The 19,060-nt window shown below is 46.2% G+C and overlaps 1 protein-coding gene across 5 annotated transcripts in view; it reads left to right on the top strand.

Annotated features, from left to right (window-relative positions):
- Positions 1-541: 541 nt before the first annotated feature.
- The window catches only part of AMN (amnion associated transmembrane protein), a 75,793-nt gene continuing 57,274 nt past the window's right edge, over positions 542-19,060 (top strand). The window contains exons 1-3 of one of the 5 annotated variants that reach the window (XM_083437216.1): positions 542-610; positions 8,862-8,980; positions 9,080-9,124. In XM_083437216.1, the coding sequence (XP_083293342.1) occupies positions 568-610; positions 8,862-8,980; positions 9,080-9,124 (207 nt within the window). In that variant the 5' untranslated portion in view covers positions 542-567. Of the gene's footprint in view, positions 611-2,163; positions 2,297-2,646; positions 3,057-8,861; positions 8,981-9,079; positions 9,125-19,060 lie in introns of those variants that run through there. The other 4 variants (XM_083437218.1, XM_083437217.1, XM_083437215.1 and 1 more) reach the window with 4 other exon arrangements.

Raw genomic sequence — 19,060 nt, forward strand, 5'->3', positions numbered from 1 at the left:
CGCGAACCCGGTTCACCAGATTACGAGTCTACCGCTCTTAACCACTACACCACACTGGCTCTCATTTGCGGCTCCAAAAACTGCCAGCATGTGACAGCAGCCACACTGCCGCATGTATTCATGAAAATGCATGTATTGGTGAAAAATAGCACACTGAAATTGACATATTTGCTCACCCCTAGTTCCAAGGGGCCAGAATGAGATGCTTAAAGCTAAAAAGCATCACCTTCTCTCTCTCCCCCCCCCCCGATTTAGGGGTTCACATGTTGTACAGGCTTTAAATCGTATTCAGGTTCCTTTTCTTGAGGTGCAGGTGTGATTTTCTGAATTGTGTTTTGGATGCCACTCTTTTGGTGCAAGGAAACCGTGATCCTGATCGTACTATTCCTACACAGCCTATTCTGACACAAAGAGAAAACTCTGTGTCTTCCTCTCAGCTCCCTGAGACGGGAGACTCTTCAGTCTCACAAAGTCCCCTTCAAGTTCCCAGGTGTCATGTGACGCTGGAGCGCTCCAAAGTTCACTGGGAGTCCAAGAGGAGATAAAGTGCAAACCACAGGCTGCAGAATGAAGCGTCTGCTTTTCTTCTACATTTTCTTACATCTCCTTGGTAAGTAAAAGATGGCGAGAGAAGCACCTAAGTCTGAAGGATGAGGGTGAAACCAGTCCACCCACACGCCCAACTTTTGTGATGAGCAATGGAACTATGAATCTGGTAGTTTTGTAGTGAGTTATTTAAATTTCAAGCAGGGGGGGAAATCACTTCCAGATGGACAAAGAGATAGCACTGGAGTGGCAATCTACATATCCAGAGCAGTGCAATTATGAAAGTTGGGTATTTTCTGAGTTTTTTGTTCTGTCTTCTATCCCTGAATTCCCGACACCCCACCCCCACCCCATGTAAGGCCTGAAGCGATGCACTGTAAAATGACTTCTGTTGAATATGCATGGCTATTTAGCATTCAAAGACCACAATTCCTTACTGCGGGAACCGAGTAAAGCAGAAGGCAGAATATTTATAGAAATGGAAAACTAGAATCAAAACTGGACAGCAGCAGTCCACGCAAAATCAGCAGCAGTAGTAAATACTAGTACAAATAATAATGTAAACAGAAAACTTGATTAAAATCTAGCTCCTGGGGAAGAGGTTTTTAGAATATTTCTTTGAGCATCATTTACCTTGTGAAAATTGCTTCCCCCTCCCCAGACTATTTTCCAAAACAATTCACAAACTGTAACACGGCTATCATTTGAAATTCAGACTTCTCAAATTCTGTTTTGCAGATCTCTAATGCAAACATGTGTCTGCTAGGGGGGAAATGTGAATATATTCATATAATTCACATATTTTTGAACATAGCACTACAAAAATGCACTCTGTTAGGGGAAATTGCATAGAAGAGATTGCTTATGATGCCCTAAAATGCTGATGAGTTTACATTGTTGTTGTTTAGTCGTGTCCGACTCTTCGTGACGCCATGGACCAGAGCATGCCAGGCACTCCTGTCTTCCACTACCTCCCGCAGTTTGGTCAAACTCATGCTGGTAGCTTCAAGAACACTGTCCAACCATCTCGTCCTCTGTTGTCCCCTTCTCCTTGCACCCTCAATCTTTCCCAACATCAGGGTCTTTTCTAGGGAGTCTTCTCTTCTCATCAGGTGGCCAAAGTATTGGAGCCTCAGCTTCACGATCTGTCCTTCCAGTGAGCACTCAGGGCTGATTTCCTTCAGAATGGATAGGTTTGATCTTCTTGTGGACCATGGGACTCTCAAGAGTCTCCTCCAGCACCATAATTCAAAAGCATCATTAGGACTTTAATAAAAAACAAAAAACACTCACAAACTGATGTGGAAATGTAGCAATCTGAGAGAAACCAAAAGTGACAGATTTTGTCCTTCCCTGCCTCCAACAAATATGCTCATCAAATAAATATCAAAGGCCCTGAGAGTATGGAACGGCCATTGTTTGGCATCTACTCTGTTCTCTTAATCTCAAGCTGATTTTGAACCATAAAGACATCCCTTCTTGTTCACAGCTGCCTCATTAGCCAAAAAGCACACAATTTCTGTTGCTTCCTTGCCTCGGACAGTCGAGGAATTAAAAAGGCGAAGCAGGATAAGAAATTGTTCTAAGCTTTTATAGAATGTTCGCTCCGGAGTCAGATCTTTCATATTGGACGCATCTAAGACAAACCCAGTAACCTTCCTAGAGCCTCAGAGCTTGGAATCCAACTAATTAAACTTCCACCATCGTTGGCCCACAGGGCACCATTTCTTCAGAAAAAGGCTTTATTATCGTGAGTCGTGCCGCCGCCCCCTTATTCAGCCAGCAGCCTTCAGCTTGGTGTGACTTGGCCACTCACAACGCTTGCTAACTAACTCACAATCAATGGACCAAAGGCGCTTAAGCGTTGGGGGGCTGGGGGGGGGGGGGCTTCTCTGTCCAGCTTCAAGCAGTGCTTGGAAGTCATTTGCTCATTTTAGGCTCAGAGCAAGGTGGGGGCAAGAGAAGGATTATTCAAAGGAATTGGAGTCCCCCCCCCCGTGTTTTGTTTTGCTTGTTTCTGGCTAGAGCTTCCTGGCTGCTAATAAGCGATTTCTGGAGAGAGGCAGGTATATAGGGGGGGCGAGGTACAGACTCTCTGTTTCTGCGTTCCTTTGCCACGTGTCTGCTCCCCACATACGGCCTTTTGCCCCTACCCAGCCACCCCCAGCTCCTGCCCCCCAAGCTGGCTTCTTTGCTAGTTCTGAGGCAGGGAGGATGGGAACGGAAAATAATTGATGGTTGCTTAGCAACCACCAGGCATGGCCTACAACTTGCGAGGGACTGAGAAGCATATCTGGAGATGGGCAGGCAACACTGCTCCCTCTCTAAAAAGGCACTCCCCCCCAAAGATACACACATGCCGGCGAGAGGAAGTGGCCTTGGCAGAGAAACTGGTAAAGCAGACTTTCCCAAACTTAGGATGGTTGAGGGAACAGGCAGAGCAAGATGCAGAAGAACCGTGACAGGGCTTCCTGAGGTGGGCAGTTCAGACAAGCACACATGCCCTCTGGGTGAGTGGGATATTAAGGCATGCCATTTTAGGGAGTGATACTTAATTTTTTTTGCTATTTTCTTAATGGGGGTGTCGTAAAAATATGTTTTTGGGTGTGAAGAATTCAAATCTGCTCTTGTTTTTGTGGTTGCACGGCATCTCGTTGGGTAAGCACATAAACTGCTTTTGGAAAGCCAAAGAATGTTAATGTTACCTTCTGAAAACGCCAGGTGACGCTAAAACAAATAAACAAACAAAATGAATATATACTATAACTGCAAGTACTCTGTAATCATTTTTCATGGTTTCTGAGCCATTTTACATGCATTTTACTCACCAAGAAAAACTAAATCATATTAATTTAATAAAAATAGCATTGGAATTACCAAGTCAGGCTACAACTTCTTCTTCTTCTTCTTCTTCTTCTTCTTCTTCTTCTTCTTCTTCTTCTTCTTCTGTCGTTTAGTCATGTCCGACTCTTCGTGACCCCATGGACCAGAGCACGCCAGGTACTCCTGTCTTCCACTGCCTCCCTCAGTTTGGTCAAACTCATGCTGGTAGCTTCGAGAACACTGTCCAACCATCTCGTCCTCTGTCGTCCCCTTCTCCTTAGCACCCCTCATTTTTGGTAGTTGAAAAATTCAACACGCCCTAGTGGGATATTGCCACTGCCGGCCATGCCCCCAGGCCCTGGAGAGGCCTCCTGGAAGTTGTACATGATTCGGCATATATGAAAGGTGGCCTAAGTGTTTATTGGTACATGTGGGTACAGGTCTTCCATGGAATGGGAACCCTGATAAGGTGTTTTAACATGCTTTACCCCTTCTCCTCTCATACTTAAGACAAACATATGACTGCATGGGCATGCTAGAAGGTATTGATGATGGATGCATTATTATTATCATCATCATCATCATCATCATCATCATCATATTTATATCTCACCTTCCCCCCTTATGGGACTCAAGGTATAAATGACCACTCCTAATGGCTCTGCACCTTGGAAAATATAAATACTGTGTAGTATTTCTCCCTCCACCTTTTGTGGTGAAACAAAGCTTATGGGGCTTATGGCCTTCAAATGAATGGGTCAGGGCCCAATGGTGACCTATAGTGGTCTCCAGCAGTAAGACCACCACCATATAAAAATATGGTGAAAAATTCAAAGGTGGGCTTTGAATCCGTGTCTGGGCTAAATATGGGTCCCTGTTTGTGGGCAGTTGATTTAGATGAGGAGACTGGTGTGCAGAAGATTTAAGCAGCCTCTCCTCCAACGCCACTACTTAAATGGAAGTGAAACTATTGAGGCAACTGTAATTTAAAGAACACATTACAGTTTTGGTTGTTTTTAAAGCAACATATCAGGAGATCTGATCATGGTTGTACCATGTGGTTTTGCTCCCCCTCACCCCCGTGACTTAAGAGAAATTCAGTACTTAGACTTACTTTTATAGAATCAAAAAGAAAATTTAAAAAGTAAGTGTGAAACTTGACGTGACATTCATGTGCCCAGGTTTCCCCTTCTAAAATAACAGCCGTTGGAGGGGGGAATCCCCTTGGAGGAGACCATTTAGAAGAAGAAAAACTTTACACGTCTTGAAACGTGTAACGCCTTTAACATTATATCTAGTAATTTAGTTTTAAGAGGAGCTCACCCCATTTTTGTTTAATCACAAGTATTACTATGAGTAATTATTACTAGGGATGGGCGAATTGGTCAGTTTCATTTTCTCTCAGTTGCTCATTTTCTCCACATTTCCACAGCACGGTTTACAGTATAAAGCCTGAAAAATACATAACACCATAACAAGCAAAACTATGCCACCACCACCCAACTTAAAAGGCCATAGATTGTTTAATTAATGCAATAATAATATAATAATAAATTTTTATTTATACCCTTCCCGGTTCAGAAAACCAGGCTCAGGGCAGCTAACAACAAATTTAAAACACTTAATTGATACAACAAAAAAAGCATAAAATACAGTATAAAATGTGAATAACAATAAATTCAGAATTCAAAAATCAATTGGAGGGGGGAATCCATTCAATAAACATTAGATGATCACCAGGGCTAGCTGGCTAAATTAGTCCTATTTGGGCCAGCGAGGAGACCAGGGGAGAATTAGCTGTGAGATCCCAGAGAGGGTAATCTTCATAAAAAGGGGAGGGGGGGGGGAAGAAGGAAGGGGAATAAAAGATCAGGCTAAGTTCAAATTGAAAGCCAGGCGGAATAGCTCTGTCTTACAGGCCCTGCGGAAGGAAGTTATATCCCAAGGCCTGGGAGAAGAGGAATGCTTCTGCCTGGTGCTTAGATATAAGTACTGAAGGCGCCAGGCGAGTCTCCCTGGGGTGAGCGTCCTACCAGTGGGGGTGACACCACAGAAAAGGCCAGTTCTCATGTTATTTATTACATTTATATACCACCTTTTCTCCCAAGAAGGTCAAGGTGTAACACGGTTCTCCTCCTCCCCATTTCATTCACACAACAACCCTGTGAGGTAGGTAAGGCTGAGAGACGACGACTGGCCCAAGGAGACTGGCCCATAGCCCACCACTCTAGCCATCACACCACACTGTCTCTGTGTATCATTGGCTCACACACCACCTAATGTCTGGGCTCCCTACCTGCTGCTCAACCACTCACCATGGGTGCCAGCCATCACTGCAAGCATTAATATATATATTGGGTTTGTTTCAAGGGGTTGCTGGTGGGGAAAGGCATGGACTGGATGTCTCTGGCTCGCCATGTTTATCGTCGTGTCCAATGAGGGCAGGTTGGGCAGAAGCAGACACAGGGATCAGAAGGGAGTTTTTGAAGCTGCAGGCTGGAGGGGGCAGGAGGAAGTTCCACCAGAGCAAGGAGCTTAATTGTTGTTGTTTAGTCATTTAGTCGTGTCCGACCCTTCGTGACCCCATGGACCAGAGCACGCCAGGCCCTCCTGTCTTCCACTGCCTCCCGCAGTTTGGTCAGACTCATGCTGGTAGCTTCGAGAACACTGTCCAACCATCTCGTCCTCTGTCATCCCCTTCTCCTAGTGCCCTCCATCTTTCCCAACATCAGGGTCTTTTCCAGGGAGTCTTCTCTTCTCATCAGGTGGCCAAAGTATTGGAGCCTCAGCTTCAGGATCTGTCCTTCCAGTGAGCACTCAGGGCTGATTTCCTTCAGAAATGGAGAGGTTTGATCTTCTTGCAGTCCATGGGACTCTCAAGAGTCTCCTCCAGCACCAGAATTCAAAAGCATCAAATCTTCAGTGATCAGCCTTCTTTATGTTCCAGCTCTCACTTCCATATACCACTACTGGGAAAACCATGGCTTTAACTATACGGACATTTGTTGGCAAGGCGATGTCTCTGCTTTTTAAGATGCTCCTCAAAGCAAGCAACACATTATTTGAGCATCAGCCACACAGACAAAAAAAGAAAGATCACATTACATCGCTTGCAAAATTCACCCTACTGGCCCTTAGCATCACTCACCAATGCAAGTAGGAAGGCAAAGAAGATTCTCGGGCCACGGAGATGACTTAGCCCTCCTAACAAGACATAGCAAGCTCTCTGTGAAGAAGCAAAATACCCTTGGAGGTTTAGAGTAAAGCTTGTGGTGCTCCAATCAGGAGCACTCGGCGTTGTTGCTGGGAAACTGATCGAAATGCATGTTAATACCACGGTCTAAAAGAGAAGGCTGCATGTGACTGTGCTCAAGCTACAGGTGCGATTTTTGGGTTTTGTTTGTCCACCCTAGACTCGCAGAGAACATGCCTAAAATCTGGAAGGGGCAGAAGTCCTGCTAGCATTTGCTATCTGTCATGTGTGCACACATACACACACTGCTTCAGGGGGAGGTAAATCCAGCAGGGACAGAGACATCTTGCTCAAATATGCTGGATTTTGCCTGTTCAGCATCTCCCTGACCCTCGAAGATGCTGCACCAACTGCCCTTCTGACAAGTGATCACTGTAAACATCTTTTTTTGGTTTGGGATTTAAGCAACAGGACTCAGGAGTCTTCCTCACGCGTGGCTCTTCTGGGGCCACATTTTGCTTTGTAGATTTTCTTCAACATTTCTAAATGACGGCAGCCGACGATCCTTCGCCATAATGAGCACAAAGCACTTTCTTGGCTGCCCTCTTCTCAGTAGATTGGGAATGGCTTCAGGTGGGGGCGGGGGTGGCGAGCAATTGCCATGAACCCCCTGTTTCTGCAGTTAACAGCCTGTTGCCTTTACCCCTCTGCCATTTCTGCTTTGGACGCTGCAGCGAAAGCAGGAACTGCCTGTCAATCTGCTTGCTGTAGCGCTTGCTGGAGTTTGCCAAAATATATGAAGCCATTCTCTGCCTAGAAATTGCCTGCAGACTCGGCTCTAGTCTTTTGTGAGCTGAACAGTAGAACATTGTGGGAACAGCAGGGCAATCTCTCTCTGGCAAACAGCCGTAGTTCTGTGGTACAGTATAGCTCCTGGTTCCAATTCCCTACATTTTCACTCAGGGCTAGGAATTCACCTAAGCTTCCTGCTGTATATGAGGCTTATTTTGATCAGAATAGAGTATATACTACTAGAGTTAACACTAAATTTGTTTTTTTCTGGTAAATGAGCCACCGTAGTAGCTAGAGGGCCATGAAAATTTGTGTCCTGGACTTTTTAGACTCGTCTATCCATGTGCTATCTGAAATCAAAGGGGCACATTTCAGATGTGAAATATACTGGTATTATTTTCATTTCTCCTATCCCACTACCACTGTTAGTTTCTCCAGTGGGCTTGTTCCACAACAGTTCAACACACCTTTACAACATCTGTGCTTTGTTGTTGTTGTTGTTGTTGTTGTTGTTTAGTCTCCGACTCTTTGTGACCCCATGGACCAGAGTACGCCAGGCACTCCTGTCTTCCACTGCCTCCTGCAGTTTGGTCAGACTCATGCTGGTAGCTTCAAGAACACTATCCAACCATCTTGTCGTCCCCTTCTCCTTGTGCCCTCCATCTTTCCCAGCATCAGGGTCTTTTCCAGGGAGTCTTCTCTTCTCATGAGGTGGCCAAAGTATTGGAGCCTCAGCTTCAGGATCTGTCCTTCCAGTGAGCACTCAGGGCTGATTTCCGTAAGAATGGATAGGTTTGATCTTCTTGCAGTCCATGGGACTCTCAAGAGTCTCCTCCAGCACCATAATTCAAAGGCATCAATTCTTCGGCCATCAGCCTTCCTTACCGACACTCAAACTTTGAGGTTGTTGAAATATATACAAGAAAATAAATAAATCAATTTGACTCAAATCAATGTGACTCAAATTGGGTTTCTTAGATCCATTTTTTTTTTAAAAAAAAGCAATGTGGAGTAAAGTTGCTTCTGGGCCCTCTCTGGGATTAGCTGAAGTTTCATTATATTCATGGTAGATCTGCCTCTGGCTGAGAGAGACCCAAGCCTGAAGACCTGGAGAATTGCTGCCAGCCAGCAACATGTCTGCCTAACCAAGAAGCCATTTCTGCAACGCTTGTGTCCACACAGGCACAGCAGTCCCAGTCAAAGCTTATTGTTATTGGTGTTATGTACTGAAGTTCTCACCCTGGGCCAGCAGGGGGATACTGTGGATAGTTCAGGTCCACATATGCAAATAAGGGATCGAAAGTGATGTTCAGTGATTGGATAGTTACAGAAAATGGTTACTGTTGCGTTCTAGTGGAGGTCTATATAAGCAGGCTGGCTGAACCCTTCAGTTCAGTTCTGTTCAGTTCTGTGAATAAACAAGAGCTGTTTGAAGAATTGCTGTGTCATCTGATATGTTCACCCACAACTTAACAATTACCTTCTGTGGTTTTTTGGTCATTCTCAGGGACTTCAAGCGCAGTGTACAAACAATGGATTCCAGACACCAATTTTGAAAATGCCTCCAATTGGGATAAGGGCCGAACCCCGTGTGGCAACGATGTCGTCCTTTTCCGGAGCAATGAGGTACCTGGTTTTGTTTCTTAAAAAACCACACACACACATAAAATTTACTGTGGCGAGTTTTTCTGGAAGTTTGTGAAACCATGTCCCTGTTTCTTCCAGGTTGTGTCAGTCTATGTCCAGTCATCCCACTCCTTGACAGACATGGTAAGTGCACCTGAAATCATGGCATGTAGAATCGAACGCAGGGCAGGTGGGGCTTGTCTACCTGGGAAAGGAGCCCATCTAGGAGAAGGAAACCCCTGGTCCAAAACTTGCAGGATATCTTTGGGAGAAGAGAAGGCCTACACAAATGCAGAGAGGAGTCCCTAAGACGTTTCGATGGCTCACTGTATGCCTCCTTTTGGCAACTGCTGCAGCCAAGCTGGTGCCAAATGTAAATAATAATAAAAATAATAATAATAATGATAATTTTTATTTATACCCCACCCTTCCGGGTTCAAAAACCGGGCTCAGGGCAGCTAACAAATTTAAAACACTTAATTGATGCAACAAAAAACAGCATAAAATACAATATAAAACGTGAATAACAATAAATTCAGAATTCAAAGATCAATTGAGGGGGGAAATCCATCCAGGGCTAGCTGGCTAAATTAGTCCTATTTGGGCCAGCGAGGAGACCAGGGGAGAATTAGCTGTGGGATCCCAGAGCGGGTAATCTTCATAAAAAGGGGGAGGGAAGGAAGGGGAATAAAAGATCAGACTAAGTTCAGGTTGAAAGCCAGGCGGAATAGCTCTGTCTTACAGGCCCTGCGGAAGGAAGTTAAATCCTGCAGGGCCCTGGTCTCATGGGACAGAGCATTCCACCAAGTCAGAGCCATCACTGAGAAGGCCCTGGCCCTGGTGGAGGATAATCTGACTTCCTTAGGGCCCGGGACATCTAAACTATGATTATTAATGGACTTAAGGTCCTCTGTGGTCCTGTAAATACGAGGGCCCTAAGCCCTGCTTTCCTTTGGACCACACCAGAGAGGCCAAGAGGGGATGTCTTGTCAACTGGGCAGCCCAGGACCCCTATGCACACTGCCAGGGAGGTCACTTCAGGGCTGCTAACACTGAGGTTTTGACTTCACCCCCCAGAGGTGCACTCCATTGTTTGTTGAGCCAGATGGATGAAATCAAATCTCAAACACAGTAAGAAACAGGGTAAAGAGTGGGGTGCAGGGATTATCTGAGGGAGGGGTGCATTAGGAGCCGAGGGGGCACCAGGGGTCACTAAGAGGGAAGTGGGTATCAGGAGGGTGCTGGAGGCGGGGCCTTTGGAGCACATTGACATCTTATTTACAATTGGCCAGGCTAGAGCTCAGAGCGAAACACCTTCCTCGTTTCATATTTAAAGTTTTGCTGCTCTTATTGCTTTCAAAACTATTTCCTTTGGTCACACTTGTATGTATTTACCGTTCTGGGTCATCACCAGTCACAGGGGAAGCAATTATTGGCAATAGCTACTAATTTTCTTATGTTAGTTACCTGCGAGAGGTGCATGTGCGGTAAGTAGTTCTATATAAATATTTTATGCTATAAATTTCCTTCAGCGTCATGTTTTTGTTACTAAGGACACATAAACATATTTTTCATGCAACATTCTTTGCTGAATTTTATTGCGTTATGGTCTTCCTTGGTGGGTCGTGCAAGCCGCTATCCTGAATTTTATAGGGTGGGGAGCCCTGGGGATGCCCTGGGCATGAGCTTGTGGAACCAAGGGGACGGTGAACTGAAAAAGGTTGAGAACCACTGGGTTAGATGAACTAGCTTGTTGACTATGTTGGAGTAGGACTAGGGGTCCATTTTTCTGTAGATTCTTATTTTGTTGTATTAGCTGCAAGTTTTTCCAGGTTGGGGGTATTGAAACAACAACAAAATCAATTTCACAGCCATTTGTTGGATGACATTGATGTCTAGTTTTATAAGAAAGGTATTTTTAAAAAGTAATTTGCATTCACCCTTTAAAAACCACCTAGCTGCCATCCAATAAACTTAATTCTGGTCCGGGAGTGATGTTTTTATAGCATTCATGCACGAATGTCAGATTTTATAATGTAACAAGAAAGCAGGCTAAATACTAAAGCAGCAGCTTTGAAGCTTTCTACACTCACATTAATTTGTTTGCTAATGGACCCCTTTGTCTCTGATGCCGGGCTTTGTGGCTCACAGTTTGCACTGTGCTTTAATGTTGAGCCATTTACAAAGATATATAATAACTGAATTGTGGAGAGTTGGGAAAGGCTGTGGCTCAGTGATAGAACTTCTGCTTTGCATGTGAAAGGTGCTAGTTTGATTCCCAACATCTCCAGGTAGAATATTTGTATTTTTAAAATCTATATCCTGCTGTTCTGCCAGTGCAGAACTCAAGACAGCTCACAGCATAAAATAAAACAGATACAACAACAACAACAACAAACCACAATATAGAACACCTCACAATTAAATAAATAACCCTGCTGGAAACAGCACTGGAAACACTCACTATTTAAAAGCATGCACACACCCACACACCCACCCACACCCTCAGAAGACCCTGCTACTACGACAGCCAGTTCATAGCCAAAGGCCTATAAGAGTAACTATTTTGCCTGCCTGTGAAAGGAAAGCGGGGGGGGGGGGGGGAGCCTACCCTCTCGTGGAAGGGAGTTCCAAAATCTAGGAGCAGCCACCAAGAAGGCCCCTTCTGGTGTCCTCACCAAACTCGCCGGTGAAGGTGGTGGAACTGAGAAAAAGGCCTCTCCAGAAGATCTCAAAGCCCAGGCAGGTTCATTCAAGGAGATACAGTCCTTTGTTTCTCCTAAACTGCCAACTCTTTCTCAGACATTCAAACCTTAGCCGAAGGAAGCCATCGCCTTTTCCAAGCTCTTATGGGCCTCTCGTTCAAAACACAAGAGAGCCTCCCTGCTACCAGGAGACCATTGTCTAACCATGAGCTCCCACTGATAAACAACAACAAACCTCCCAGACTGCTAGCCAGCAGTCCAGCCAAGAAAGAAGGCCACTCAGCAGCCATAACATTATAGGTGCCCTCTCTTGTCTTTCTTTTCAGTCTATGCTATCTCTGCAGGAGCCCAAAGCATCCAATTGCAATGATGCAACTAGGGTTGTCATATCCGGAATACTGCAGTCGGCAGCAGAAATTGGGACAATGTCCAGGAAAATACAGGTGTATGGCAGTCCATGGCAGCAGTGCTGTTTTTTTGCTGCTTTTCCATTAAAAAATTGCTCAAAAACAGCATTTTTATTTTGTTATTTTGCCCAAAAAGCTCAACAACTTTGGCCAAAAAAGCTCACCAGCTTTTATGTCCAGATTTTCACTGTTTGAAATATGGCAACCCTGGATACCAGTGACTGAGCAGAGCCTGTTTTGGGGCATGTTCTGGAGGGAACAATTCCACGTTTGTGAATCGCTACGTGACTGAGTGGTTTTCTCCTCCTCTCTTCTGTATTTTGTTGCTTCATCCGGAGCCAGAGCAAGAGAGCGTCTCGCAAGGATGGGGCTATGCTCTGAGCTGCCGTTTCCCATCCAAGAATATCGTTTTTGACTCCCATGCTCGGCCTTTCTCAGAGCACTTAAATAGCCAAGTGAGCACACAGAGGCGAAGCAAAAACTACTTTGCAGCAAGTAGCCCTTTGTTGCTGCTGTAAACAACGATTGTGTCAAAATATACGCCTTTTAATTCTCCCCGCCCTTCTGCTTCCAACAGCGCTTGTTCTGGGAAATGGCAACTGAGGTTGCTACGGTGATTTGATTTTTCTCAGCCACTGACTTGCCAGCCATTATCCAGCTGCATTCGGGAGAGTTTGTATTCTGCAGTGGCACAGGACAAAATGAAAGGGCTGTCTTGCCCACGCAGGATTCTTCCCACCCGCCCTGGACGTCGGACCAGCTCTAGGTCCTACCTCCATTACAGGAGCAGTTGGTTGGGGACGCATGACAGGGTCTTGTCAGCTGCTGCCCCCAGGCTGTCGTCCTTTCCACCCTGGGAGACCCAGTTGGCGGTGGAAGCTGGTCTATCGCGTACCCTCCAAGTGTCCTGATTTTTCCAAGGACAGTCCTGGAAATTATGAAAGCCATCCCAGCTTCTGATTTGATCCTGTTTCCCCTGCCAGTGCTACCGCTGCTGAGCTCAGGGGGAGGATGTTTGTCCTTAGTGGCAGCTGCAAGGGAGCATCGTGTTGGCTCTCCACAACTGCTGCTCCCAGCCTCCTCCTCTGGGCATCTCGTAGCAGCTACTGGAGAGTAGGCAAGGAGGAGGAGATGCTGTACCTGCTGAGACCCAGCCTCAAGTGAGGTGCCGGCAAAGGGCTGCCCTGGGCAGGAAGAAAGGGGGAATGGAGCAGAGTACAAGGGGCCTTAATTATTATTATTATTAATGCTTTGTGGATTCACGTCTAATCTTGCCCCTTTCTCAAATTTATTTATTGGTGTGTGGCTTTGTCAGAGACTGGTCTGAGGGGGACTGGACTGAGGAGGGATGGTGGAGACCGGGCCCCCCTCCTCTTGAACCTTCTAGAGAAGAGGAAGACAATTTTGATTTACAGCAGTGGTTAGAGGAAGGGCACAGCCCAGAGACAGGTGAACAGAAGAGTTGGGGGAGACAGAGACAGAGAGCAGCCAGCTGACACGTTGTCACTGGAAAGCATTCCCAATCCCTTCTCCCAGAACCCAGCGTGCATTGAAAGTGCAAGAGCAAAGAACTCAGAGAGAAATAGCCCCTGGTGGCTGGGGGGAAAGTGTTGTTGCTAGGAAGGGAGGCGGGAGGAGTTCAGTAGGAGCAACGCCATTATCCAATCAGCTGCCTTTCCATCTCTCTGTTGGAATCTTGAATAAATACATTGCCAAGAACGTCTTGTTTTTCCCATTTCTGACATCCAGCCATGAGGGAGGGGGAACGGATTCCCTTGAAGTCTGACAGTACTGTAAGTCTACCAAAGAATAAAATAAAATAAAATCAGGCTTAAGAGGATTTCTCAGGACAGTGGAGGGTATGTGTGCCGTGTCCTATTGGTGTTGCGGTAGTGACAAACATATTCTGATTGGAAATGCTCTGCTGAGGGGGGGACTGACAAAAAAATGGAGGGCCAATGAGGGTCAGTCGGTGGGGAGTAAATAATGTCCCTTCCGCCTGCCCTCAGCCAGTCTGCCCCGCACTTGCTTGCCTATCGATGGCTACAAGCCTTGTGGAGCCAGTGTGGTGTAGTGGTTAAGAGTGGTGGACTCGTAGTCTGGTGAACCGGGTTCGCTTCCCCGCTCCTCAACATGCAGCTGCTGGGTGACCTTGGGCTAGTCACACTTCTCTGAAGTCTCTCAGCCCCACTCACCTCACAGGGTGTTTGTTGTGGGGGAGGAAGTGAAAGGAGATTGTCAGCCGCTTTGAGACTCCCTAGAATAGTGATAAAGTGGGATATCAAATCCAAACTCTTCTTCTTGATGGCTATGCCCGGCGTTTGTAGCTGGAGGCAGCCTTGCTTCTGAATATTTGCTTGTGGGTTACCCACTGGCGTCTGCCTGGTCTCTGTGAGAACAGGGGACTGGACTGGATGGGCCATCAGTCTGGCCCAGCAGGATTGGCTGTCAATGTGTTTGGAAGTTCTAAGGATCTGTTGTGTGGTCTATGATGAGCTCCTTCCTAGTGTCTGCCACAAATCTGCTCCAAAATACCTCTTTGCATCTTCCAGCAGAGCCTTGCGCAAGTTGGAAATGGTTCCTCTTTCTGGGGAGGCGGGCTGCTCAGTCTCTTTCTTGGAAGTCTGGGTCACACCTAAATCACCGCTTCCCTAATTTTTTGCATACAGTGGTACCTTGGGATGCAAACCGGATCCATTCCGGAGCCCCGTTCGCATCCTGAATGGAACGTAAGACGCGATGGCGGGTCTGTGGGTCACATTTTGCCGCTTCCGCTCATCGCGTGATGTCATTTTGAGCGTCTGCGCATGCGCGAGCGGCAAAACCCGGGAGTAATGCACTCTGTTACTTCCAGGTTGCCGCAGAGCGCAACCTGAAAGTGCTAAACCGGAAGCACATTCAACCCGAGGTATGACTGTATACCGTTTCTCCAAGGCGTTCGGTGTACTAATCTTAGTCCCTTCCATGCCATTGGCTGGATAGCTCAGCTGGTTAGGAGGTGATATTGGTAACATCAAGGTTGCAGGTTCGATCCCCATAAGGGATAGCTACATATTCCTGAATTGCAGCAGTTTGGATCAGATGATCCTCAGGATCCCTTCCGACTCTATGATCCACACTTTTTCCTCGCAACAACCCTGTAGGCTAGGCTGACTGGCCCAAGTTCACCTAGTGTGCTTAACGGGAGAATCCTGCTCCCCCCTAGTCCATCAAATACTCTAACCATTAGTGAACGCTCCCCTTTGTTTTTCTCCCCTTTCCTAATGTCCACTGACAGGAAGCAGACAGAACTAAGCTGAAATAATACAGGAAAATTGTGTGGGGGAAGAAGGTCACTTGGCTTTTAGTCATTATGGTGTGTGTGTGTGTGTGTGTGGTTTTCCCTCTTGCACTGTTTGGAGTGGGTGGGTTGTAAGAAGGTTTGTGTGCAAGTGCCTCTGTTCAAATAGCCACTATAATTTTATGTGCCATAATTTATCCAAGCTGCTTAAACTGCTAATTACTTGGATGTTTTAATAAGACAGCATGCTGTGTTTAACTGGTCTATAAACACCCACATGAGGAATTTTGTATCTCCCTGTGTATGCACTAAAAAAAAAAAAAGCATGTGGAATGTTAGCAGACAGGAAATGGACAGGTGGAATATTTGGAAATATGGGACTTATTATAACGTTAAAGCTGAACAGTTCCAATTCCCGCAGAAGGTTTATGGCTTAATGGTTTGTGGTTATTTCTGGCAAAGCACTTCCCATTCAAAAAGAACTGCAAAGTATCTGATTAGGAAGGTGTTGGAAATATAGAGAGCTGCCTTATGCAGAATCAGACCAGTGCTCTGTTTAGCTCAGTACAGTGGACCCTTGATTTGCGAACGCGGCAAACCCAGAAGTGGGTTTGCCGCTCATGCATGCGCAGAAGCGCTCTGCGGCTCTGCGCATGTGCGCAGAAGCGGTCTTCCAGTTACAAAATCTTTGGGATACGGCCAGGCCTCTGGAACGGATCCTGTTCGTAACCGGAGGTACCACTGTATTGTCAACACTGACTGGCAGCCGCTGTTCAGGGTTTTAGGTATGGAACCAAATAACCCAGCCTGAAGCCCTGGAGAGCCACTGCCAGCCTGTGTAGGCAATATTGAGAGAGATGGAGCAATAGTCTCACTCAGTATAAGGGTGTGTCGTGTGTCCTCCAGTGAATCTTAACAGTTTGGAGAATCGGGTCCAAACAGATGCAATTCAGTAGAGACAAATGTAAGGTTCTACGCTTTATATGTCCAGCTGTCAACAACAAATTGTCGCTGTTTTTTGTGTTCAATATATGCTACATGGTAATTTGCAACCAGTCCATGCAGAACGTAGGCACCCTATATATAGAAGTGAGCAAACCAGTGATATTTTAGGGAGCAGGCTAGCAGGCGGGGCCCATGACTTACATCATAGAATAGAATCATAGAATCATAGAGTTGGAAGAGACCACAAGGGTCATCGAGTCCAACCCCCTGCCAAGCAGGAAACACCATCAGAGCACTCCTGACATATGGTTGTCAAGCCTCTGCTTAAAGACCTCCAAAGAAGGAGACTCCACCACACTCCTTGGCAGCAAATTCCACTGTCGAACAGCTCTTACTGTCAGGAAGTTCTTCCTAATGTTTAGGTGGAATCTTCTTTCTTGTAGTTTGGATCCATTGCTCCGTGTCCGCTTCTCTGGAGCAGCAGAAAACAACCTTTCTCCCTCCTGTATGTGACATCCTTTTATATATTTGAACATGGCTATCATATCACCCCTTAACCTCCTCTTCTCCAGGCTAAACATGCCCAGCTCCCTTAGCCGTTCCTCATAAGGCATCGTTTCCAGGCCTTTGACCATTTTGGTTGCCCTCCTCTGGACACGTTCTAGTTTGTCAGTGTCCTAGGCGCCTACACAACACAAAACCCTGTTGCTGTATGTAGGTTTTATTTTATTTGTTTTTTATCTTATACTTTGGAAATGTACATCCAGTTTTTTTCCTTTAATTTTTTTGGGGGCCCCCAAGAGAGTGCTCAAATGCTCACAAGGGTTCCGAAAGGGTTTTTTCTCCCTGATGGAATCGGTGAGCTCATTCGGACAACCTGATTATTCAACGTTCATACTGAATTGCTTGTGCAACACTTACGTAGAGATTAGAAAACCTCCAGCCTTTATTGGACATCTGTTCTAATCTGCTTGCTGGAGGGTTATACGGCAATGAGCATTCACCCTGATTGCATCCTGATTTGCTTTCACAGTGGATGTGCATTTTCCTCTTAACTGGTCATCCCATATGTTGTAGTGCAATTCCCCATGATTTCCATAACCTCAGAAAGTCCTTTAAAAGAAAAGGGGGGAAAAAGATGATTTGTTGTGCCAGAATGCACAAACCTAAATTTCCAGTATCAGTTCTCAACATAGGATTCTGGCACTTATAGTTTCTAGAAGGGAAAGATGACCTCGTGGGACGTAGGCAGTGCCCACTGCCAGCACCTGCTCCAAGATAAGCTTTTAGGCCTTGGTATGGTGACAACAAGGGACGCGGGTGGCGCTGTGGGTTAAAGCCTCAGCGCCTAGGGCTTGCCGATCGAAAGGTTGGCGGTTCGAATCCCCGCGGCGGGGTGCGCTCCCGTTGCGCTCCCGATGTCACACTGGCCACGTGACCCGGAAGTGTCTCCGGACAGCGCTGGCCCCCGGCCTCTTGAGTGAGATGGGCGCACAACCCTAGAGTCTGTCAAGACTGGCCCGTACGGGCAGGGGTACCTTTACCTTTACCTTTATGGTGACAACAGGACACGGGTGGCACTGTGGGTTAAACCACAGAGACTAGGTCGGCAGTTCAAATCCCGCATCGGGGTGAGCTCCCGTTGCTTGGTCCCTGCTCCTGCCAACTTAGCAGTTTGAAAACATGTCAAAGTGCAAGTAGATAAATAGGTACTGCTCTGGCGGGAAGGTAAACGGTGTTTCCGTGTGCTGCTCTGGTTCGCCAGAAGCGGCTTAGTCATGCTGGCCACATGACCCGGAAGCTGTACGCCGGCCCCCTCGGCCAATAAAGCGAGATGAGCGCCACAACCCCAGAGTCGGCCATGATTGAACCTAATGGTCAGGGGTCCCTATGGCGACAGCAGAGGGTGCTTGCCCTTTGATCTTTCTGTGAGCATTTGAATCGAATGCACATTCATGCCTTTGTGAGCATTTGATTGGAATTCTTGCTAGTACTCTGCAACTATGGAGCAAGCAGCAGAATGCTTATTCACCCCCATGTCTGGGTAAGTGTGGCTTGGATTACAGCCTTAATCAGGCCTCATTAAAAATAATAATAATACTATTTTGAATTATAAGTGCTTTGTATTTTATCTTTAAACCATGCTGAGAGCAAGCGCCATCTGAGAATATCCCCCCTTCCCTTTCCCACTGCAGAGACTGCCTCTCCTAAGGTGATCCTAACTGCAGCTCATGCAAACCTTGTCTAAAAGCAAATAATCCTTTTTTACCTTCCGGACTACTGTTTTTATGCTCGCATGCAAATTGATGCAGACATAGTAGATAGAATAATTGGCTAAGGCTCATTCAATTAAAGACTTCTTTAACCAATTGCTTTTATCAGACTTAGGAGAAGGAAACATGGACCATGATAATGGGAGTGTTTTGTGTTTTTGCATCGAAGTCTCTATTTAGGGATCGTTAACTGGTCTCAGCTCCCCCCCCCCCCTTCACTTCTGCAAAAGCAGATTTCATAAAGCTTGATGCCATGAGAAGCACAGCCATCAGGGCACACCTCTGGGGCAGATGGCAGGCAGGAGCCTATCTGGAGATGCCACAAGAAGAGGCTAGTGACCAGGGGTCAGCAAACCTTTTCAGCAGGGGGCCGGTCCACTGTCCCTCAGACCATGTGGGGGACCGGATTATATTTTGAAAAAAATATATGAATGAATTCCCATGCCCCACAAATAACCCAAAGATGCATT

Source organism: Podarcis tiliguerta (genome assembly GCF_965153285.1).
Source record: "Podarcis tiliguerta genome assembly, chromosome: 1".
NCBI classification, from domain to species: Eukaryota; Metazoa; Chordata; class Lepidosauria; order Squamata; family Lacertidae; genus Podarcis; species Podarcis tiliguerta.